The 24,985-nt window shown below is 38.1% G+C and overlaps 1 protein-coding gene across 2 annotated transcripts in view; it reads left to right on the top strand.

Annotated features, from left to right (window-relative positions):
* Nucleotides 1–24,985, top strand: part of PCSK5 (proprotein convertase subtilisin/kexin type 5) — a 258,951-nt gene that overhangs the window by 55,172 nt on the left and 178,794 nt on the right. For both annotated transcript variants that reach the window (XM_074166803.1, XM_074166804.1), the window contains exons 4-5: nucleotides 21,501–21,644; nucleotides 23,913–23,989. In XM_074166803.1, the coding sequence (XP_074022904.1) occupies nucleotides 21,501–21,644; nucleotides 23,913–23,989 (221 nt within the window). The remainder of the gene's footprint in view (nucleotides 1–21,500; nucleotides 21,645–23,912; nucleotides 23,990–24,985) is intronic.

Raw genomic sequence — 24,985 nt, 5'->3', positions numbered from 1 at the left:
TGTTGGTTCTCATTTAAAAAAAAAAATTATTTCAGTGTTTTTAATTGAAACTAGAAAATAACAGTGATTTATGTTTAGGTAGTCTGCTGTTACTGCTACAGACTTTCAGCTGTGTGATAGACTAAAAAGAGAGAGGGCAAATTTCAAGAGAGCAATGGTAGTCAAGTAAAAGCCCACTGTATACCATGTAGGGTAGCTTATGTAATTTTTCCTTTGTGCTCCTAGATTTGTATACAACGTTTTTAGTGCCACTGTAGCTTTTTGGTGGAACTAGATTAGTGGGGGCTGAGGAGGTGTTAACTGATAATAGATGCTTCTAGCAATTGCCTCTAATTTTGTCCGGGAAGGTAGCAGTCTCCTGTTTTCAGATCAGTTGTGTTGCCTGTCCACACTCCTTCACAGCTGTCCCACAATTGCCAGTCTAATACAGAAGGCATCTTAGGGCAGGAAACGGACTTTACTGTTTGTCTTGTACAACTTTCAGAATATTGTCATTTCTATACCTGTGGAAGAAACTCCTTGCTTGCAGACCCCCTGGGAAGGGGCTGTTCCTGGCTGATTGCATTTACCTCTACTGAATGACTCTGTGTATTTGCAATATCTTTAGTGGTAGTGGTTCGATGATATTTTGTTGAAAGTGACCAGTAAAATATTAGCGAGTACACTATCTCAGCAGAGAGAATAGCTAAAAATACATGAACGAGTTGACTTCAGGACTGACTTGGGTCATTACCAGATATCCTCATATGACTGTATTTGTGACTGTAGGCATAGCTACTTTTGTTAATTTTACTTACTTTTATAAGTTGAAGGGGAAAAAGGAATTTGAGGTTAGTTAATGGTTTCAGTCATTGCTATGTCAGAAAGAGGTTTTTAGGTTGCTGGCTGCAAATGTGTTATTGAGAAAGTAATAAAGTATTATCATGTACGGGTTTGCATTTGGATTAATAAGTAACTTCGTCGTGGGTTAAGATTGATACCTTTGGCCGTTGAACTGGCATAATCTCTAACAGGACCGTAAATATAGTTCAGATTTGTTGACACAAGTCCTTTTATTCAAAGGCTTTGTCAAGCAGTATCTGATTGATATTTTTCCTCCCCCAGCTTTTTCTTCGCAGGCAATTGTAATTGTCTGAGTAATTTGTAATTTTGTAATTTTAATTGTCTGAGCTAGAAATAATTCATTTTCAGTTGTGTGATATCCATGGCAAGAAGTTACAAGGGGGATTCAGGCCTTCTTTCTCTTTTGTGCTATCACGAAGTTTGAAAATATCAATCAAGAACTATTCTGTGAAGAAATTAAAAGGTCTTTTTTTAATCACTCTATTTTTTCTCCATTTACTCTAATCACATTCCTAGAAAAAGCAGACACATGAGGAATATAGTTATTCAGCACCTTATGTTTCTGTGGAAGATGAAGCAGGCAGAGCTTCCAGAGGCACTCATCACCTGCACAAGTATACTCATACTTTTCATTACCAATGGATTATTTATTGAGAAATTACAGCTTTTCATGCTTTCTAAGAACAAGGAAAAGGAGATTTTCTTCTGGCTTTGTCCCTCAAAGCAAGGAAAGTTGGAAAAAAACCAGCTGCTTTATCATGACCTCTGAATCCTGAGGCATCTGTGCTTAAGGGTAAAATAGAATATTTTTATAGATGAAGTAGCATGTGAAACTTCGCTTGTTCAACTCTTTCAAAAATGACCTACGGAATTGGGTCCAGCTTGCTCAGAATGAACCAATATCAAAGAAATAAAATCAAGGGGAAAGAAGTTCCCTGGCTAACATCCCTTTCCAAATTTTAAGTCAGGACAGAGCTAAGTCCCATATACCATCCCCAGAGCTCAGCTATCTTTGTATCGTCAGACTGCATTTAATAAATTCCTTCTCTATCATTGATGTTGACGAAATAACTTGTTTGTCAATAACTGGGTGAGCTATATACAATCAGTTTGCATAACTGAAAGAGGTCGAAGTCAACCCTGAAGCCCTACTGCTATCTGAAACTGTTTTTACTTAACTTGTAATAACAACAAACAGTGTCTTTGGAATGACTAAGGGGACTTTGTACCCAGCCAATTTCACTGTACTGGCCAGTTTGTTTAATGAGTTTCCTCATCTGTCTGCATGGAAATATGGTCATAAAAACTAGAGAAGGTAAATATAAAAAAATTAAAAATACATGCAAAGATGTTGTTAATAACTTTGACTTTAATAGACTTCAGTCACAAGACTCTCTTTGCTGACCTCCCTACTTTAGAAGGGCTTCGTAGTGGTCAGCTGAAACCGGAATCACACAGGCAAACTCACACAGCTTTCTGCAGCTGTAATCTAGCTCTGCTGGGCTCTGTTGCATATTTTGTTTTAAATAGAATGTAACTGCAAGAAATTAATTTAGCCATTGTTTATTTTTTTAACAAACCATTATTAGACTACAAAGACACTATGTTTTTGCAGTCAGTTCAGACAGGCACAAGTTTCAACACCGATCAAGGATAATCCTCTCCAGTACTGTTATCATCCCTTCTATTGTTAATAATAATTGCTAGTGCTGACAGGCTTCTCCGATTTGGAGAAGCTTCGACTTCCTACCAGGTTTTTCCCACTCTGCATGTCCTAGTTACTGCTGGACAGGAATTGAACATATAATAGGATATTTCTGTGGGACTGAGAATTTACTGGAGGAGGAGTATGGTGTTTTGAGATGTGAGGCTGGAGGGAGAGGCACTGTTCTGTTAGAGCACCTAAGAATAAATGTGATAGTTAAAGCGTATAAGCCAAGTGTTTTCTCCTCACTGGATGCCACTTCATCAGAGAAAGTGGAAATGTGTATCCAGAGATATACATTTTAAGATCTCATAGCTGGAGAAGGTATGGCTCTCTCAGAGAGAAAGAGGGGAAAGCTGGAGCTTCCAGGATTGCAGTGAATCACTGGGGCGAGATGGTATTCCTCTGAGAAACTACAGCATAAAATAACTGAGCTACTCACATAAACAAATAATATAACTTTAAAAATTGTGTTATACTCAGAGAAGAAGCTAGCCAGGGTCTCTAAAATGCATACTTGGGGGTCATTCTGAAAATTTTTACAGCAGTGAAACTCATCTGAGAACATAGGGAAATAGCTGACAATATCACTGAAGTTGTAAACCACATCGAAAAGTGCAACATGGAAACTTGCCTGTCAGCTTCTCAGATAGTCACATTCACAAGCTGCTTGGAATCAAGGAAGAAGGACATCACCTATTACATATATATCTAAGCCAAAAAATTCCGCTGTCTTTTTAATTGTCCTTGCTAAACACATCCTACACCAACATAAAGTACAATTCAAAGCCTCATTGAAGTAGAACTTTCATTTTGTTTTACGTATATCTTTGGTTCACAGTGATGTTAAGCTCACCTCTCAAATAATTTTGAGGCGAGTTTTTGCTGTTGATCTCTACAAATGAAGTTAAAAGACGTGCTGAGAAGCTTAACTCATAAGCCAATATTTATCAGTCATCCTTTTATTTTGCACTGTAGGATTTCTGGTATAGACAAATGAAATATAATTTATACTGCAGTTGAGAGCAGTCCATGCAGACCGATGAGATCTGAATTAGTTGCAGCTAGGGCTGGCTGCCTTGAGCTCTGATGCTAAAACCAAACCCCAGGAAAAACTGCTTACTTTCTACTTTCAGTGACGACTGTGAAGTCAGCATTGCTTTGAGCTTCAGCAAAGTGTATGGTGAACCCAGTTTACTTTGTTTCTTCAGAAAACTCCTCCAGTATGCTACGTAGTGCTCTCCAGTTATATTTGTGAGCTGCCAGGTGAGCTATACTAGTATCCGCAGGCAGGGACAGGCACTCCTGCTCTGATACGGTATAGTTGACTCCGGACAGCAGCCAGAATGGGGCTAATAAGCCTTTATCAGCCGTGAGTAATATGAGTCTCCAAAGGTCCTGTACCCCTGAAATAAGGTGGAGGTGAAGAGCTGGATGGGCCGGTTGTCTCCCTTATGCCGCTGATGAGATCTGTGGGGAAGTTGGCTTTTCTTGTGCCCCTCTTCCAACTCCAAGTGTGAGGGGGAGAGCAGAGAGAAGGATTTTACATTTCTGCCCTGGCCCTTAATGAGGTCAGCTAAGGCGAGTGGGGCTGTGAAAGGAAACAGTGGGGACAAAGGAAGGAGGGACAGGCGCCTGGTGGGATGGGCTGGAGAGAGGCAGAGGGAGGAGGAGAGGTCACACTAGGGCTGAGTGCAAGCCCCGGGTACAGGGGAGACAGAATTCAGGACAGAATATCACCTGCCACATGCTAACACCACAGCAGATGAATACATGTCGCCCTCCTTTACAAACTCCTAAAAATTTGTTTACAACCCACCTATGCCAGGCATTAGCAGCTAAGGAAAAAACCTCACTCTCTTTTTATTGCCCTCCCAAGAATTGTTCTCTCTCTCTTTCCCTCTGTGCAGTGGAAGCCAAATCATTGTTCTTTCTGAGGTGGCATGGCATGCTTGTAAGTGATTTGCATATTTTTTAACTTGGTTTGGTTGCTGCATGCACTTTTTATATTTCTGTGTGGTTTTTATGGCATGAGAAAATTAAGCTTTTGGCGTTTTAGAAAGTTAAGAAGATGATCTGTGACTTAACTTCAGTGGAAGTGCTGCAAGAAAGAATCAAACTGCCTGTCAAAACATTGCCTTGCAAATCTGTATGTGAAAACACACCTCTCGTTTTCTGTGGACAAGGTAGAACTAGTAACATAAGGTCAGATAATACACAATTTGACCTGAATTCCTTTCCTGTTGGAAGACAACAGCATACTTTAAGTAATCAAAAACCTGTAGAAGTGGATTTGTCCCTATCTGCTGAAAACAGATTATTAGTGCAACTAGTTTAGCAAGATTAGCAAATAAAGACAGAATGACCGGATAGACTGCTTGATCTGTTCCTCCGGGACATTCAGTTCTGACTTCCAGATAAGCAGCCCTGGAAATGCCCAGGAAACACAAAATGGAAGCCAGCACTGTTCAAGGGTTGGCCAGTATTTTCACTGAACCAAGAAGCAGCAATACTGGAACCGTTTCCATACTTTCTTTGGGATAGATTTTCCTGAGTGTCAAAGATTTGGTACTATATCATACAGCGATAGCACACATTCCTCTGCCTATTTACTGCAGTGATTTTATCTTCAGAGGGAGAGTAGTCACTTTTATTTTACTTTTCAAGAATTTATTTTAAATAATTTTTTTTTTCTGGGAAAGAAGTGAGTCACATTAAGAAACTGCAGGTACTTTTCTGTATAATGTTGTTTGTGGAATATCATTTGTGTATAAATATTATACACAGATGTTTTTCTGAACTGCATTTTTCTGACTAATTTCTGCAATTAGTAGGGAAATGAAAGTGCCACAAAATCTTTGCTGAATTTCTAATGAGGTATGATAAATATCTGCCTTTAGCTTTAGTTCAAAATAAACAGCTAGCAATAAATTATATGGAATATAAGTGGATATAAAATTGCTAATATTAACAACTGTAAAGTGTGCTGTACTGGGGCACAATCTGGTGTATTTTAGTTTTTATCTCTCGCAGCATTTCAGCAGGAAAAACATTCATGGATGTACAGAGGTACATACTTATCTGGAAGTACACTTCTCTTTTCAAAGGAGAAGGAATTTGCCTATCATTAGTTTCTAAGAGCAGTTTTCCGAGAGCAACTTCTTAGTTAGCTACCCACTTTTCAGATTTTTTTTAAATTCAAATCAAGTAATAGCAAAACAATTTCGTTCATTGCACAACGCTGAGTTACTGAAAAAAGGAAGAGGTAATATAATTAATTGTAAAAAATACTGCTTTGTTTCAAACACTCACTTTATGTAGTTTTTTGCTATTGTTTGCATACTTCGGGGAAGGGATTGCTAAGTATTATACTTAGCTAATATTTTATAGCTTTTTTTTTCACATAAAGAACACCGAACAAACATCAGGAAGCCCAAAATGACCAGCAGTGCACAGCCACAGTACAGAAGAATTGATTCTGATTGTCTGTCTTGTGGTCTGATTGCCAAAGAATGAATGCATAACCTATGAGACTTACAGAAATTTCTGACACAACCAGTAGCTATATTATTTTCTGGTCAGGGAGCAAAAATTAGTGTTGTGCTTCCATAAGGCAATTTCCTAACCATTCTGTACAGAGGAGAGCCTGATCTGTGTAGTGCCCTTTGCAAAGGAGAAATTGGAGAACAGCTATTTAGGTTTAGGATGTTAGGTCTTGTACCCGTCTTTAAATATCATTTTGCTTTTCTTTACTGAAGAGAGATGCCATATGACACAGGATACCATGAGAATGGGGACATCAAAACTCCAGCTTTCCTGATTCCTGCATCCATGCTTTAACTTATCTTCCTGCATATCACATGAGCAAATGCTGTGACTAAAATTAAAAGTATGCAGAAGACCTTAGTTCTTGCTGACCCTTTTTTGATGTTAATTTTTGCTCCTTTTTCAACCATGTTTAAACAAAAAAAAAATCAACTAAAACCCAACAACAACAACCACCACACCAAAACCAATCCAACAGCAGAAGCAAACAAAGTGAAGGCAGAGACTTCAATAAAGTGTGTTCTACACCAGTTCATTAGATGCAGGTCATCCTTGGCTTTGCTTGTAGCTACTTCTAATGTCATGAAATCTCTGCTGTGAATTACATCTACTGCTCAAGCCCTGTGAAGAGGATTTTCTTCTAGCCAAACAAGAAACAGCAGAGACTAAAAGTACAGGAAACTCTGAGTGCCATTTTGGAGAGAAGTCCAGCAAGTGTTTGCACATCTGCATGACTTCTAAATACACTTTCAATTAAAATTAACCTCAATAAAGTAAGTGATCATTTTGAACTCAGTCAATACAGGACTGTCATTGACTGTCAGCACAAGACCCCAGGTTATCTCAAAGAGAGGCAGTAGGGCTTTTTGGAAAATATACCAGTTCTGTGGTGTGGAGCAATACAGGCAACATCTGTGCTTGCTCTTTTGCTGTGGAGCTTATAAATTCTGCAAAAACTTAAAAATTGGCTGTTTCAAAATAAACTCATTTCCAGCAAGCAGCAGAAATGCATGGTGGTCAGAGAAAGCAAATGGGCAGGAGAGAAGAGCGTCAGACAGCCCCAAGAGGTGCAAATGTGAATTAATAAACAGTAAACTACTGCTTGGGTGATTGTGTTTTGGTTTTATGAATATCAACTCCTGGTTACAAGATTATGTTTGGGAGACAGAAATCCCATTTAGAAAAAAAAATAAAGACAAGTTAAGGAAAGAAAAAATGTTTCTGAAGTTACAAAGAGGTTGAATAACTTCTCCTTTGTTCAACTTCCATGTACTCTTCCACATCCAGGTTTAGTGTTGAACCTCCTGATTCAACAGGAGGTTGAATCTGACTGGTTTTTTTCCTTATAAGTCTCCTGGTCTTGCTGCGGGCCGGTATGCTGCAGAGTAGGCTGTTGAGGAAAGTTTGTTAAGTGCAAGCTTTCAAATGCAGTGTTTGAATGGGCTTTATATGATCCCAGCTGCTGAAACACTGAAATACATATATTCTTGATTAACTAAGTCCCCATCTATATGAATTGAAATGTGGATAGAGGAATTAATACAGCCTACTTAGAAAGTGTTACAGCCCTTACATCTTGGTAAGGAGTTGGCCTGCTTACAGAAAACAAGATTCTGGGAAAAATCCCTGAATTCTATTATTCCACTGGATTTGTGTCTCAAGACTTCCTCAGAGCCCTCATCTGATAATGAAGTTTCCCAAGACACCAAAGACAAGCTCAAGGCTCTGTGTGTCACATCCTATGACCTACAGTATCTTTGCCCACACCTGTCCGGTCAATCCGGTCCCCATTCCTTGCATCATCTCTTATGACTACCTGAACAGCAGAGACCAAAAAATATGAAGCAGGATTAACTTTTCTGACAATACTGAGAAGTTAGATTGGTTCAGCTTTCTTGAGGATGTTGACACTCAATTTAGAGTATCTACTCTCTTAATTTAGATTTCATGATTAGGTGCATTTGCTACCTTCATATGGTTTTCCATTTTAAAACATTGTCTCCAGCAATTTCCATCTGCGCCCACTCCAGATTGGCGATAAACTACTACGTAAGAGGATAAAAGTATTGTGAAAGTGAAAGCATCCTTCTATTTTATGTCTGTCCTTTGAAAATATTTGCCCGAAGAGACCATAACATTGATCCGTTTTTTGATTAGCAGGGAAGTTGCATGATACTGACCAGTGAGAGAGAACGAAATTCTGAAAGGTTCCTGCCTTTTAAGCCCACTCACATTGGGCATATGGTCTATGTCTGGTCACTATGTCTGGCTACTGCTTCTTCTCCACTATTCAAAAGTTTCAAGCATTGACCACACTGTGTGAAGTAGCTTTGATCTTGTTTGGAACTTCAGACATGCTGATAGCCTGAGACCATGTTATACATTGTGTAAACTATTACCACAGAAACGTTTTGAGGACTAATTCAGTAGATATGCTCAAGGACTGAATCTACAAGGGTGGCCAAAACCAATTTGTAAGCTTGGTTTGTTACTAAGAAAAAGTCTTATATCGTCTCAACTTTTGAAAGGCTCACATGCAAGATTTTCCTCACAATCTAATAGGAAAAATAAACCTAAGGCTGAGCCATTCATTGCTTTTTGCTGCTCAACAGGTAGAAGTTGTACACATGAATGTGACTGTGAATGAAACAGAGGTTATGACCCATGTTTGTTTCCTCCAGACAGGCACTGAGCATTAGAGATCTCCTGATGCGGTTATGTTGTATGGGGAAGGACAGGAACAATTTACATGTCTGCATATTTGTTTAGAGAAAAAAAAAGTAATTTCTAAATTATCACTATTTTTCTTTTAGACAGTTGTGAATAGGGGGCCCAATAGGAAATTTACTCAAATAGGAAAGTTTAAAAGTAAAGCATGCAATGACAGCACTGAGCAGGTTTCATACTTTTCTCCTTTCTATAGCAGTGTTATTTTAGTTATTATACACTTTCTAGTGTTATTATAGTCACACTGCATCAAGTTGTGCATTTGATTCATGTGCTGGTTTTGGGGGAGAGGCATGGAGAAAAATATAGAGCAATCAAATGAAACTTTTGTTGTGAATTGAGAAGTTCTCACCGAGATTCTTATTTGCCCTTTGTATCCATGTTAAATCCTGGCATCCATAAGTTAACGGATGGTAGGTTAACTGAGAGAAAGCTCTTTTGCCTGTTCATAAGGAAAAAAAGAGAATTCTTTAATAATAAAGTGGCTGCTTGCAATGATGCTGTTAATGGCATGGTGCGCAACGAAGTACACAGCCACATGATCAGGTCTCATGCATCTCACTGGAATTAGGCTTCTATCAGAATGCTTTGCAGATCAAGGATAGATTTAAGCATGAGCCTAAACTTAAGCATGTACTTAAAAGTTTTGTTGATTTTTTCAGAGTCCTCCAGACCAACAAGTTTTTGGGCTGCTCACTGACTCCACTTTGTGTTGAAATAAGCCTGTTACATTGTGATTACTTTTTTAGTTGGTTTTGTGGATTGTTTTATGTCAACCCTAGATCTATACAGGAATTGGCAAGGGTGTCTGTAACAAGTCTCTGAAATGGATCTTCAGTTGAATCAATACAAAAGCCTTATTTATTTTATATTGCACCAAGGTTATAATAACACAACCAACTTTCTTCTTGCTTTTCTTAAAAAACCTTTTTTCCTCAAAAGATCTTTATCTTTCATACAAATAGAAGATCATCCACATAAAAATATATGTTTCTGTTTAAAAATAATCCATACCTATGCACAGAAATGCTCGTCAATTAAAATGCCTACATTTTGCTCCAGAAGTAATAGAAAATTATTTTTTTCAGAAATCTTTGTCACCCACTCCTAAATGTAAAGGTCAAAGAGGAAACAAAATCAAAACATTACCTCATTTGAATGTTTCATGTCAATTCTGTTTTGACGTTATTTCTTTGTATATTTAATTGAGTTTTATTAATAAGAATTAATGTTTCTGTGTGTATTTAGAGTGGAGTTGTTCAGGATACGCTTATATTTAAAGTAACACCTAACTCCAGACACTGAAACTCCCTCTCAAAGTATTTGAAGGCAGTTAAATGGCAGAAAAAGTTCATTTCTCCCAGATTGTACTTCCTAGCTGGGGCTTCTGTGGGGTGAGTTCCCAGCACAAAGCTGCTTTAGTCTCACAGAAGCCAGCATCAAGATCTGAACTCCTTTGGTTGATTCATTTCATAGATATGGCAGAAGATTGTGTGATTATTTTGTTTGACCAACAGTCAGTACAACTGGTAATCTACAAGCACAAGCCTAGAATTTCTAATTAAGCTGCAGTAGGTTTTCAGTAAAACATACATATATTAGACAAAAGATTGGATTTGTAAAAGAGTCACATCTGTAAGTGCATAGTCTTAACAATTAACTATTAAAAATCTTACATCTTGTAGTTGCATGTTTATCTTGCTCTGTACTTACCTTGTTAGGTCATTCTCTACTAGATTAAAGAAGTGTTCCTTCTTCAAAAATACCATCTGTGTTGAGTTGCTTGCATGCTACAATCAAGTCATGTCTTCACCCTCTCTTAGATATCATAAATTCTTTGAGCTTGGTAAGAATCACTGTAAATTGTGTTTCTAGCTCTTGGTTCAGAAAACCAGCAGCAAGGACTTACTGCTCATTTTCCAAGAGCATCCTTTTTGAAACATCAATACTAGGCACAGGCACATATCATTCCAGGAATGGTATCATTGCTGGGATTAAAAAAGTGTGTTAACCCACTTTTCTTGCTGTCCCACTGCTTAACTATCAAAGAATAATGCATGGTTTCATAGAGCACCTTCTTGAAGTCGTAGATGACTGTCTGCCTTACAGCTTAAATCCTTTTCACCATTACTGTGTTTCTGGACACTTTCATTTTATGCCTTGCACTCTTAGTCCTACATGCATAATTTTATGTATGATTTCATCTAAAATTATATTACAAACACACCGCTTAAATAGATTCACCTTCAGAAGTGATCCAGATCACTCTGTCTCTATTGCCATCATTACGTCCCACTCCACTAATTTCTGTGTCATCAGATTTGAGAATGTGCTATAGAAGAATGTAATTTCAACTTTTCTGAGCTACAGGGAAGCATTGTAACCTCTTAAGATTTGAGACTTAATAATTGCACATGCTCAATAATGTTATATCTGTTAAGCCGTCATAATGGCTTCAAAGTACAAACTGACATCTTAAATCCTCTGTTAGTTTCCTTATGAGTGGCTATGTTATTAAGTGCTTACAGAGTCATACTATATCTCCAGTGGATCCAAAGATCTCATTAGAGTTTTTAAGTAAAAAAGACCAGCTTTGTAACTGCCGCGTGCATTTCCATGGTAGAACACAACATTTGAAAAAAACAATTAGTTTTCTGGAGGTACATTACATTTCCGTGAGAATCTCCCCTTTTACTTGGGAGACCCTTTTAGCTTTACAATGTATTTTTGGCACATATTCATGTTAGAATAGTATTTCCAGTTAAACAGCAGAGCCAGTAGGAGAAACAAAATGAATAGGGAAAAGAAGATCCATTTACAGCTGAGATTTGAAAATGGAGAAAACTGAGAGTCAGAAGACCAACTGACAGGAATCACAGAAGAGATGGATAGAGACAATAGGAATGACAAGGAAGAATACAGACAACAGAGAAGAGGAGCCACAAAGTGTGTTTTGTAGCTGTAGTACCAGAAAAACCAGGAGACGCACAAGAATTGTAAACAATCATAAAATTAAGAACTCTTACCTTTAGTTTATTTCTGATAGTGTATAATTTTCCCTTCAGACAATGCTCTGATCATAGCTTTCTTTAGTACATTCTCCGGGTGTCTCATCTGCAGACTTCCTGGGCTTTTTAAGATTATCTGCAAATGCTGAGGCAGTTATTGTTAATGGGTATCTTTTCAAAGTTGAGACTACCCTACACATAGACTGTATAAACCTGACAGTCATGAGTGTGATTTTCCTCCTAGTTCCAGTTAGACAAATTACATTTTCAGCCTTTGATGTGCATAAAAGGTGCTTATACTAAGGTTGTATATTATATTATATTCTCTGTCTACAGGAGTACATTCCTCTAGTATCAGTTCAAAATTATGTTCTCAGATCAGTTCCACATATTCAATTACTTTACTTGCAACCGGGGGAAGTTCCTTCTTAGTACTGCTGCAGTCAACATAATCTAAGTGTCTTGAGAGATAAACTTGGGGGGTTATTTAGCAGCAGCTCCCCAAGTCCCTTACAGTCCTGTTTTTAGAAAGCTCCATAGACATTGGTCTATGTCTAGTTCTTTATGAAAACAGTGTTTGCAAATATACTGGACTTCTCCAGAACCTTTCTGCAATATCTTTATTTTCTGAGATAGCTTGAATCCTGACACTCTGCTGAGATTTCCTGTAAGACCTTTTGCAATTTTCACAAAATTTTTGCATTCATTGCTTGTTTTGCACAGTCTTGCATGCACAGCTGTGTCATATGTCTTTGGACTAACCTTCTTCAGCATTGCAGAAGGACTTGCAACGTTTAACCAGCCGAGTCAAATTTCCTGAAACAGTAACGAGTAACTGTGTGGTATGCTTTTTCCTTATTGAAAACTTTTGTTTTGTTTTGTTCTTGAATAGCCTTTCCTTTTCCTTCCCAGGCCTCTCTAGATTTCTCTGGGCTAGTTCTCTCATTTCTGCCAGATGATCTCATCTGCAAAATATAACTAGCCACTCCCTCTAGCGGTTTGGCCATATCTTCCCAGGTTTCTCTTATAATACACAGTGGGCCTTACATTCATCAACCATAGCACATTCAAATTGTGAAAAGCCCATTGGTGCCTAGGGCACTTACTTCCCTATAGGCAAACTAAAATAGCAGCCATTCATCTTAGTCTGATCCTGTACTGTTAATGAATTTTCACAGCATGCATTTCAGTGTTAGATTAAACATTTCTGTAAGGCTGTCTAAAGAGGGTATGGAGTGATTTTTATACTTCTGTCTCAAGAGAATAGTTTCATGAGCTTAAAGTTTGTCCTCTGGCAAGTTATAATCTCCTCTGACATACCAACCAAGCAAATAATGGGACCAAAGGTACAATAACCTGATGGCTTTTTATGGTTCTTAGGGAAAAGGCTTCTAAGTATCGAGTAGCATAGATGTTTATTGCTGAAGTAAAGGCACTGTGAAACAGTTCCAGCCTCAGGAACTCCACATGCCTACAAGAAAACAGGGGAAAACTCCTTCCCCATTACTAATAATGGAATATGGGGTTGTCATAAGTTGCCCTGCTTTTCCTACCTGCTTTTGTCCCTAGAGGAAGAGTAGGTATGTGTATCTTTCCTTCAGCCTCCTGAACAAGTCCTGTTGTCTAACATCCCTCCCTCTTATTGTCCCTCTCTCCCTCCTTCTCCCCTGAGGACATCCCACCATTAACAACAGATGTCACCAGGCTGTTGCCTCATGGATCAGAGGGACCAGACCACAACACAAAATAGAGAAAAAAAGGACTGCAGTAGTGCAACAGTCCTTAAAATTTGGGTATGTGCAAATTCATCAATTTCCCAACAAGTCCCCTCATTCCTACAAGTTCATAACATTCTTAGAAAATCAGATTTACTGGTCCATCCTATATCAGCTCTCTGCTCAGCCCCCACCCCCAGCGTTCACATAACAGCATATCCTTTTTTCTTTTCTCTGTAAAATGACAAGAGAGGGGATGGGGAGGGAAGTGGGTTTGTAAAAGACCCAGGCTCCTCCCACTCTCATCATTCTCTGGGAAGGTTAATGATTAATTGAAGCCATCTGCTCAGGGCCTTCTCTCCATGTGGTTAGTTTGATTCTGTCACATATGTTCGCACAAAGTCTAAATAAAACCACCTTCTTCTCCCATGCTTCTTAACAACTTGCGATAGAAGTAATGGTCTTTAACTTGAAAACAGCTTAAAAAGTGAATTGTGAGGAGCCTGTCTTTAGTAGTGTAGAAATCCTTAGAAACTTATGGAAACTATTTTAGAGCAAGACTTACCCTGTCTCTGTTTAATTGGTATCTTAGAAATAATGAAAACATCAAGTCTAGCTAGAGAGAGAGAGAGGGAGAAACTTGGTCTTACTAGACAATTGTGACTCCATGAACTGCTGCATAAAAAAAAAAAAAGGCATCTTGGGACTTTATGTAAAACTGCCTTGTTTCTCTTTCTTTTTTGGGACTTAGATGAGGTCAAATAAAAATATGAGGCAAAGGCCACACAAAATGGTAGAATGGAAAGAATTGTCTCTCTGAGGAATTATTCGTCCTTCGTGAATACTGAATCCCCAGGGTTGATGGTGCACAGCTGAGGCCAGGGCACAGCTGTTCTTTTCACGTATTTTCACTAATTAATAAAAGAATTGCCATACTTTTTGTCCTAGACAAGACTTCAGGCAGGTAAAAATGCATTAACTTTTGATCTACTTGCTGGCCTTCCCTTTCTAAGTAGGCTGTTTGTATAGTAGTGGCAGTATTGGTAGTAGCAGTAGCAGCAGTAGTAACAGTCATCATACAGTCATCTTAACAGGATACAGCCACATATAGAGATGTATTTCCATGCATGCTTCTTTCCTTCCTGCATTTCTCAGCAGTAGCCACAGGCAGTGGAAATTATTTCTTTTCTCCCCTCTCTGTCCTATACTAACTCCCCAAGATGTTCTGCATTACCTTCCTATATTTCTCCCAGTGCTTCCCAGGGAGAAATATGTCCATGCGTTGACACATACCTCTCAATATGTGAACACTGATTCAAGGATATACAAGATGCACCAGGTCTGTAATGTGCCATTCATATGGATGATTTTTGCATATAAGGTGAAATGGACACATTCTATCTGCCTTTATTTCCTCTTCTTCTTCTGCTTCTTCTGCTTCTTCTTCTCCTCCTCCTCCTCCGCCTCCTTCTTCTTTCTCTTCTTACTCTTCCTCTTCCATTTCTTTCTGTATGTATATGTGATTTTGCTCTTCGGGATGATGTGGTGCACCTTTTGCATTTTTTGTGAATGCCACTTTTCATATTTGCCTCTTAATGGAGGTGGCAGAACATGCACAATCACCATAAGGGATTTTTAGCGACCTTTCTCTCTTGCCTTCAAGGAGTGTCTCGTGTTGCTGCCACATGGGAAAGAAATAGGACTAAAGGCAGACATCCTAATGGAGCCACAGGTTATGTCCGATGTAGAAAGAAGATGAATATTGGAGGCAGATTATTTTTGTGCCTCTGCAGGTTCCAGAACTTGCAGCTGGGAGAGAAACTTTGCTGTCTGCAGACCCAGAAGGGGGAGATTTTCTTAATCCTAACAAGGCTGCGTTGTCAGCCTGTGGAACACGGACATACAGGACTTCCCTGAATTAACTCATGTTTGAGCCAGCACACAGGTTACAGAAAAACAACGAGTGTTGACTTTAAAAAAGTGCCAGTGATAGGAAAGGGATGGAATTGTCTTGAATACAAAATTAACACATTATGAATTATTCTATTTTTGGAAAGAATAGCAGTGTAACCACAGCCAAAGAATAAGATTTATGAGCACCTTATTTTTCATTGCAAAACCGCATATATATAGTCTTGTAAATTATTCTTGTCTCACTGTAGCTATCAGGTACTCCTATGAATACAAGAAGCCCTTTTATATTGATTTCCTGTTCTCCTTCATTGCTTAAACAGGCATAAAATAATGTAAGTCTGTGATTGTTCTTATTGGCCTCTAAGTGTATTTTTGTTTGTTAACTTAAAGAATCAATAAAGCTTAAGATCCAAATTCATCTCGGGAGTAAATTAACTAAACCTTCTGAAGTTGCACAAGCAATAAATTAGTGTTAAATATTTAATATGGTACACTCTTGAAATATTACCTTGATGCAGACACAGATAAAAGAGTAGCAATTCAGTAAAGCATGACTCCAGATAGTATTTAATGCAAAAAAATCCTGTATTTGAGATGAATCAAACTTTATATTATTTGCCTGCTCCTGATACGCTTAAAAATAGTGTGCAGCAATAATCAGATATTATTTAAAGTTGAAGCTCAGAAGAAAATAATTTCCTATGCAGTTCACAGTTGTGGTGTATCATGCACTAAATATCAGGTTATGTCTGAGAAAAAATAAAAAAAATAAATTTACAAGTACACTACCTTCTTCTAAAAATCCTTCTTTCACCTTCTGTTTATTGTGATGAAAGACTAAACAAACGTGAGAAATACTTTTAAAAAGAAACATTAGTTTAATAGTCTTATTAGAAAATGTCACTTTCAAGTTATTTTCTACTAGGAAATAATTTTAGTAGATGATATTAACTTTACGGGTTATGATGCTCTTCAAAGCCTGTTGTCACGATTTCTATTACATTACACAAGTCATTTTAATAAGGAGCCTACCTTTCCAACGCTACTGATTACCTCCCTGCTTACTTCTTTCATTCCACTTTAAAATTGGATCACATCAAGAGCATAAAGAGATGAGACTATTTCTCCTTTTTGCAGGAAAAAGAATATGTGGAAAGTTTTAATTTTGAACACTGCCCCAAAATGTACCTCAGAAAACTGAACATAGCATCAGGATGTCCACTCTACTAAAGTTAAAACCTGATAAACTTTGCTGCCTGTGCATTTGCCTGGACCAGCTAAGAGTGCCAAATGCCCCACATTACACATGTTCCCCTCACAGAACAGGTAGATAGTCTATTTCTTCTGATAGCTCCACAAAATGCCAGGATCCGTTCCTTGGCCCTGTGTGTCCTCCTTCTCTCTGCTTGTGTTGATCAAGGTCAATGCATAGGCCATTGACTGTTCTTCTTCCTCTGTGTACTACCTTGTGCAACTTCTCCTTTCCTCTTCATGCTCGCAGAATAGTAGCTGACAAAACCCCCTGATGTAGAGAATGGGACTGTAGTCTGCATGTTTCCATCTGTGACAAAGACTGTTTAATTACTACTCTAATGAAACCGGAAAGACTTTCATCTTGTTCTTGTACTTGTTCTTATTCTTACTTTTGTTCGTGTTCCTCCTCTTCTTCTGTTTCTCTACATCCCCTTAGATATTGACAAGGTCTTGTCAAAGAACTCCTTCTCACTCAAAAACTATAGGAAACCAATGCAAGGTACCTCATGAAGACTTAACAGAGGGCACAATATGCCCTTTCTGAGAGACTGCATGCCACAGGATTAGAAACTTCTGTTTCTACTCTGTTTTTGTAGATGAACAGGCATTGCAAAAGACAGAACAGAATTTTATAGTCATTGTTCATTTAATTTGATTTTAATCTCTGGAATTCCAAAGAATTTTGACCATTGATATGATTCTTGATTTCTCAGTTTAATTGTTCAATTTTGTTATTGATCCCTAACTGAATACACCAAGCCTCCAACCACAAAAATTAGTGCAGCAGATAAGAAACATTAACATAATGATAATGATTACAAGCTAGTTTTTCACAAAATAGCTAAGAGAATCCAGGCCCATGTCTGATACTGAAGGCATCAAGCAAACATCAAAACAGAAAACCTTTCTAATGTTCTCTCTGCTTGTTAAGTGCACAAAGGCAGGCTTCCAAATTATCTGTCCAAAGATATCTAAGTGCTTCTTTTGTCTTTTTATGCTCATAAGCATTGAATTTCAAGTATGAGAAAAGTTCAATATCTGAAATTTTTCTTACTATAGCCTTCTTCCTTCTTCCTACGTGTACTTAAAGAGTCTCTCAACCTTGCAGATGGTTTCTGTTAAATACTAATGGTGGTATCATTAACATTTTCCAATTAAACAGTCCAAAGAAAAACATCATCCTTTGAATGCCTTTTAAAAATCTCAATAAAATTACTCTATGTAACTAGGTGAGAGGTCATTTATTCCTTTTGATGGTGTCCTCCAGGCAATAGATGAAAACAATATATGTTGAAATAGTGCTGGCTTACTGCAGTTGTGTAGCCATGGTACCAATGTAGGAAATTTCTGAATTACTTTATCTGCTTGAAGAGTGGGGAAACTCCGTAGACTAAATTATTTTATACTATTCCCTTTAAGATTCAAAGAACAGCAGTTCAGAGATTAACAGATCTAATAAAAACTTACAAGCACACAGGTTTTGTACATTATCATGACAAAGTTTGGTTTTATTCTAAAAAGAGAGAACAAGAAAAATAGATTGAAAATGAGCTATAAAATTCAGTAGTACTTGGCCATTAATATAAAATTCAGTCACTCTAAATCACATATTTTTTATTGTCACAACACCATTTTTATTATTTTTTATTTGGGTAACACTGTAAATTGAAAAATGTTTCCAAATTAAGTAAAAACAGCCCTCTGCTAAGAAAATGTAATTTGGATAGGTGGTAAAGAAGCAGCACACAGTTAAAGAAAAATTATAAAATGGAACCCAGTAGCAGAAAATCCCTTGCAAGGAATGTATTTGAAGGAAAGAGGAATTTAAAGGGACAGGAAAGAGTGCAAATGAAACCAAGTAATAGATGGCATCTGAGATGCTGTTAGATGTGGAACAGCATATCCATACCATATTAAATAGTATTTGAAGAGTAATTGCATTCCAAGATTTAAAGTGTTCCTGATAAAAGCCAAATCTGACTGCTTTGAGAGAAAAGTACACGATCTGACTAATCTGGAGAAAATCGGACACTAATCTGGGGGAAGGTATAGTTTGTGGATAAAATATGGGAATCTGAGATCGGATGTTGAACCAAACAAAACTGGAATTTAAGTGGTAAATGACAGTATTGGAAGAAAAAAACAAGGGTAGGAACAGGGAGAGAAGAGTGTAGATAAAGAATTGAGAGGAACAATGTAAGGAATAGCAGGGAAAAGAAAACAAAGATGCCATTTTTAATAGGACTTGAGAATTAGTTATATATTGTAACCATAAGAAATGAACCCTTCATCTGCTGTTGAACTACACCCGCTTGGATGCTTCTTTGCTGCCTTTGCATTGTGGATCCATATGTTATGTATGCTGTGATCCAAAGTTTTCAGTGGGCACGCAGTTACACCTGCTTTACCCCTGGAATTTTTTTTATGCAGAAAGATTTTGTTTAGACTAGCTTTCTGCCCAGTCTTGGAGCAGAACAAGATAATTTAAGCATGTTTGACCTGTCATATCTCTTGAGAGAATCATCAGAGCACGCAGTAAAGAAAGAGATGTCTCTTGTCTTGTGTTTGTCTACATGCATGTAGCTACCCCTTTCAGCTACCCCCTTCAGCTACCTCTACAAAAGCGTAAGTTCAGGTAAGGTAAGTGAGGGCAACTGACTGTGCCAACATAATTAAGGGAAAAAGCAGTGATCTTCTGGCAGAGAGCCTAAGAGCTTGCAAGGGAATGGGGATTAAAAACCCATATGCTTGCTCAGCCTGAGTGGTTTGACTGGCATGGAAGCAAGACAACAAGCTCATCCCCTAGGAAGAGAGGACAAGACAGTCAGCAAAGCAGCCAGAGGGTCATTTGGCATTTCAGAGAAGGGGATAAAGTACTGGCCCAGTAAATTTGACTGGAGGTCAGAGCCAGGAATCCTTATTGCCCATTGCAGCTCTCTCTTGGGATTACTCTGTGGCTGGAGGCTGGTGTTTCCACCTTTTTGTCTCCTTGTCTTCACATCAGCAAAATGTGAATAATGATATTAATAGCTTTTGCAGGTATTTTCTGATGCTTAATTCAGTAACACTTTCAAAAAATGCAAAGGCACTTGGAAACATTACACACTTTTAACCCCCTTGTTTGTACATTAGAAACCCTCATGTGTACAGCCATTACATTCAGTGTCCAGATGGCAAGTTTAGGCTGTAATTAATTTCATAAAGCCAGCAGCGTGAGCATTTCCAAGCAATACACAGAACAAAAGCATTAAGCCTGCCCTATACATTCCTTGGAACTGGTCCCTGAAGTCCTTCAAGCTCCTTTGTGTGCAGATGGATAGACAGAGAGAGAGAGACGCACACATATTTGCACACAAGGGAAAGACCACAAGAGAGACTTTATAATGTGTACATATATATAGTGCCTAATTATATAATATTGCTACAGTAACAGCAAATGACCACTTTTAAATCCTCTGGTTTGTGTATGACAGTACAGGGTGGTGAACTGGAGGAAAAGGAGGAAGAAAATTATGATTTAATAGTAATTTGATGTCAGTTTGCACCAGTATGGCTAACAGTTCTTCAGTGTGCTTACATTCAGGAGGAGAGGGGTGGACTAAATCAGGGAGGAGTGCATGCCTCTGAATGTATTTATACTCCTTGCAAATTGTAGAGTGCCAAAACATGAGGCTGAAGTGGGGACATGAGGCAGTGGGGCAGGGAGTGAGGTGGAGCAAGCTCATGTGGCCACTGTTGCTATGATACAAGTTTCTTTTTAAATTTCTTTTTCCTTCCTCCCACTCTTTTTTTCCTCTTTCCTGCACTCCCTCTTCTTTTTTTTTTAATTTTTTTTTTTTTTAATTTTTTTAAATTTTTTTTTCCTATTGCTCTGTCTGAGCCTGGAGGAGCTGGAGGAAAGCAGTGCCAAGGAGGGGCTCGAACCCACTTCATGGGGGAGGGCTCTGTGTGTGGCTTAGAGAGTCACTAATGGGGCATACGAATACCCGAGGGTCATGTCTCATTGCCATGGCAAGCCAGATTTCTTCACATTAACTGGGTGCATTCATGTCAAGGAAGAGGCTTTCAGTTTTAATGTACCCTAAACTTCCTTTCTCCACCACACTGGACTTGATTGCTCTGAAAGCTGTACCGCAGGCTGTTCTCAATCTAACTATCTACAATTCATGAGACACCCTAAGCTGCAAGTTTTTCAGGGTGTTGTTTTGCTTACAGGTTCTTAACTGCTGCTCATCTCCTGCTGATATTGCACAAAACCTGCCAAAAGCCTTCTTTTGTAGATAGAAATGAATCTGGATCCGTTTCCAGACATTCTGTCAAGAAATTGTACAGCACATAAGCTCCAAAAAGCAAGGGTTTTTTTTCCATGACCATTTCTGTACAGGCATTTGTGTACTTTTATCCGCATATGGTTTGTTTTTCTAAAAAAATTCAAATAATTCAAATGTACATTTCAAATGAGCGTGCTTAACAGCCAGGAATAGTTGTTTTGTTTTACACATGGCTTCTAGTGGTTCAGTATGGCTGGACGCTTCCCTTTTCTATTGTTTAGCATGATGAGTAATTAGAAAGGCAAATAAGCAGGACTAGCCATTTTCATTTAATCTGGCATTTCTTTTAAAATTATTTTCTGTCTAAATGAAGTTGTTGATATAGTTGCTTTTCCAATCAATATGCTTATGTGCTGATTTAAAAGGTGATGTTAATCTAAGTAGAGTAATATCTCAGCCCCTCAACTGCTCACTAATCTGCAACATCCAACATCTTTATCTCCTCTTCTCTCCCCAGCACTGCAGTGATAACACCCACCATTGCCAATCAGATATGAATATAGTAGGTGCTTGGAAGAGAGGTTACACTGGAAAGAACGTTGTGGTCACCATCCTGGATGACGGCATCGAAAGAAACCATCCAGACTTGATGCAGAATTATGTAAGTGTCCAAAGGAGTCCAGATTTGCTACTTTATTATTACACCGAATAAATTTGCTGCTCCTGGAAAGATGGAGGGAGGGAGTAGGAATCATATGAGGGTTTCCTCAAATGTTAGCACTGACGAGAAGAAGGAAGACAGCTTTTGGTAATCTGTATTATTTTAGTTAAGACTATGTTCCATCTGAACCTATTTAATATCTGTATGCATCTTGTAGCAGAGTTCTGAATTTCTGAAGAACGGGAACCAATCATCAGATGCCTTTTGTTTTTTCTGCAACTATTTTAATTAATATCCTCACACTCTTCAGAAATGGAATACACTGTTTTTCATTTAATGCCTGCAGCTGAAGTCCATTTTTGGCCAATACATTTAGGTAGCAAGACAGTAGCGTTTCTCAAAGACTGCAATTTTAGGCATATTCTTCCATGCATTTATTTTTAAAGCTATTTATCTTTCTGCTAGAAATAACATTAAAGGAAAAGCACATGACTTGTTATGATTCACTCAGTTAAAAACAGGTGTAGGATATTTTGGGGTCTACCTAGTAAATCTCTCATAACTCCAGTGAGTGGCCTCACAATTTGTAATAGAGCTGTATCCTTTGTTTTCTGTGTCCTATATCTCATATCATGTCAGGAGGTTTCTGTTTCCTTGTGGTTCGTCACATTTAAATGATTGGATTAATATGCCTTGGAGAGTTGTATAATGTGAGAAGAAGCTCCTTCCCTAGTGGGTGACTTCTTGTGTTAGTGTCAGAGTTTGAAGCTGTTCAAATCATCAAGGCCACACTTTGCTGCAGTGATTAGTCCTGTGCTTTGGGAGTAGGCATTACCTGAAAGCGCATAACCTCGAGGACCTTATCATTTGTCTGAAATAAAGTGTGCAAGATGTACATTCACATGAGGTAAGAAAACAAGCAAATATATTTGGATTGAGCCGGACTGCTGAAGATGACCAGCACCAGGCATGCATATACCTTCAGTACCATTACAGATGTAGATCTTGTAAAAGACCCCTGAACAAATGCTTTTTGCCAGCAAGCATATCATCTTGACAGAGCTTTGAAGAGATGAAGATGACAAAAACATCTTTAACTACCCATCAAAAGCTACAATTGTTTCCACAGTTTAAAGACCTTTATTTTAAATTAGCCACACTTATATCCATATCCTTCCCTATGCTGTAGGTGGAAGTCAGCTTCGAAATACATGAGGAGGACAGCACAAACACAAGTGACAGGCAGTTGCCCTATTTGTCAGTGTATGCTTGGCCCTAATGCATGCCACATATTTCATTTTAATCTCTTAAGTTATTTAAACAAACCAAATATAATTTTACCTCTTCAATGAATGACCCACATTGTATCATATGTCACCTCATCCCAGTACTGTCCTTCCACAAAATTTAAAGCAGCTATTTATTCCCTTACCACCTCCTCTCTCCCTTTCCTTACGCCAACAAGGAATTCCCCCAAAGCAGTACACATTGCTTGTTTGATGACAAATGCCTTCTATATGTCAGATTACTACTGGTGTGGCTGCAAACAGGAATATTTGAGGTGGATGTGGTAACTGGTTTTGAACAAAGAAGAGATTAAAAAGAGCTGCTTGTCATGTCAACACACCACATGCTACCGCATCGATTAATGAGAGCCATACAAACCAGCAGCTATTTACTCTATAAACTATTTTCAGCTGTAAGAATCCTGGTAAATGTAGAATATGGAACCAAAATACAGAGATATCTTGTAAATATTTGAAACAGTTACACTCCCAGGGAAATGGAAGTTTACACTGCATTTCAAGCTGTATTTTTATAGTCATATTCTTAAGAAAATGATATTGTTCTTATTCCTTGAAACTATGACTGAAATTTCAGTCATCATTATGCAGGTGATATCTCAAATCTTAAAACATTTAGTAAAATACCAATTTTGTGAATGAGCTCTATTCCAAAAGTTTCTTTGAAGAAGTGTAGTCCTCTGGTTAAATGGAACACCACTTTCTATTTCCTCTCTGACACTGGAACTATGCTTTTTCAGAACATTTGTTATTCTTCTACCTTTTCCAAAAAGAAAATAAAATATATAAATACCATAGTTATTAAATATATAATCCTTTCCTAAAACATGCAATCACCATAAAAACACAGGAATGTTAGTTAACCTAATTGCTCTCTTATAGGAACCTGCTGAAGAATGTATAGGCCACATGAGTCAATGGCTAATTAATGGGAAATTGGTTTTCTTTCTCCTGTTGGCTACAGGACTCACAGGCCAGTTTTGATGTCAATGGAAATGATTTTGACCCTATGCCTCGATATGATGCCAGCAACGAGAACAAGTAAGGCACTATGACATTCATGACATTTTCAATCTAGTTTTTCAAGTAGAAAGTACCAATTCTTTTATGAAATTCTAGGGAACTTCAGTCCTCATAAAGCAGTGTGTGTGATTTGCATTTAAATCTTTGTAAAATACGTATTTATGTCTATTTCTTGCACACTTCGTGACACTTACTCTTTGAAAGCATTTGGAGCCATCCAAAACCACATAAAAATTAGCTTGAGAGTTCTGGTCATGTGAAATGAACCATTGGGATGCAGAATACAAGGGGTGACCCTTACTTTTCTATGATATCTTCTCATTGATTTATTGGGTGGTTATTATGTGTGACAACTGTCTTGGCTTATGACTTTCTTAAACTTTATAGGCTTTGTGTATTGAAGAAATAGACAAATTAATGGAAATTTGATTTTCTCTAATAATGTCTGTCAAAGTGATGGAGATTTTACATGTGGAGGTTTGATAGAAACCTTGCAAACCCAGAAGTGGCAATTCTACTGGATTATAATATCTGTGTCAGGTGACTGGTTAGCTATATCTCCATGAATGATGTATTTCTCCTTCAGAGCTCTGCTTCTTGATATTTGTCATTCCAACTCTGCCCTTGGATATGCTGTGGTGAAGTCTAGGGGAGACAGTGAGACAGACACCTCACCTCAGGAAGCAAGCCACCTTTCTGCCCCCATGGGTATCCGAGGGCAGTTTTGAGTTGGTAACATTTTTCTAGGTACTTGGCAGAAAGAAATACCTTTCTATGAAATTGCATGAATTAGAGGAAGGAGAATCCTACTACTTGTCAATATGCTGACTGCATTTTGTTTTCTTGAGGTTTTGGGTTTGCTCTCTTATTGTGGAAAGCATTGTTTGCCTGCAGAAAAGAGACTACAAGAGGTGAAACTTCATCCTTTACACAACTGAGATGCTTTTGGGTTTGTGTTGTCTCTTCCTTACCATCCCACAAACTTTCTCCATAAGAGTGCAGCAGGTGCGAGCT

This window comes from Numenius arquata, chromosome Z (genome assembly GCF_964106895.1).
Source record: "Numenius arquata chromosome Z, bNumArq3.hap1.1, whole genome shotgun sequence".
In the NCBI taxonomy this organism is placed as follows: Eukaryota; Metazoa; Chordata; class Aves; order Charadriiformes; family Scolopacidae; genus Numenius; species Numenius arquata.
Note: the sequence above shows the minus strand (reverse complement) of the source record. Positions and strands in the feature narration are given on the sequence as shown.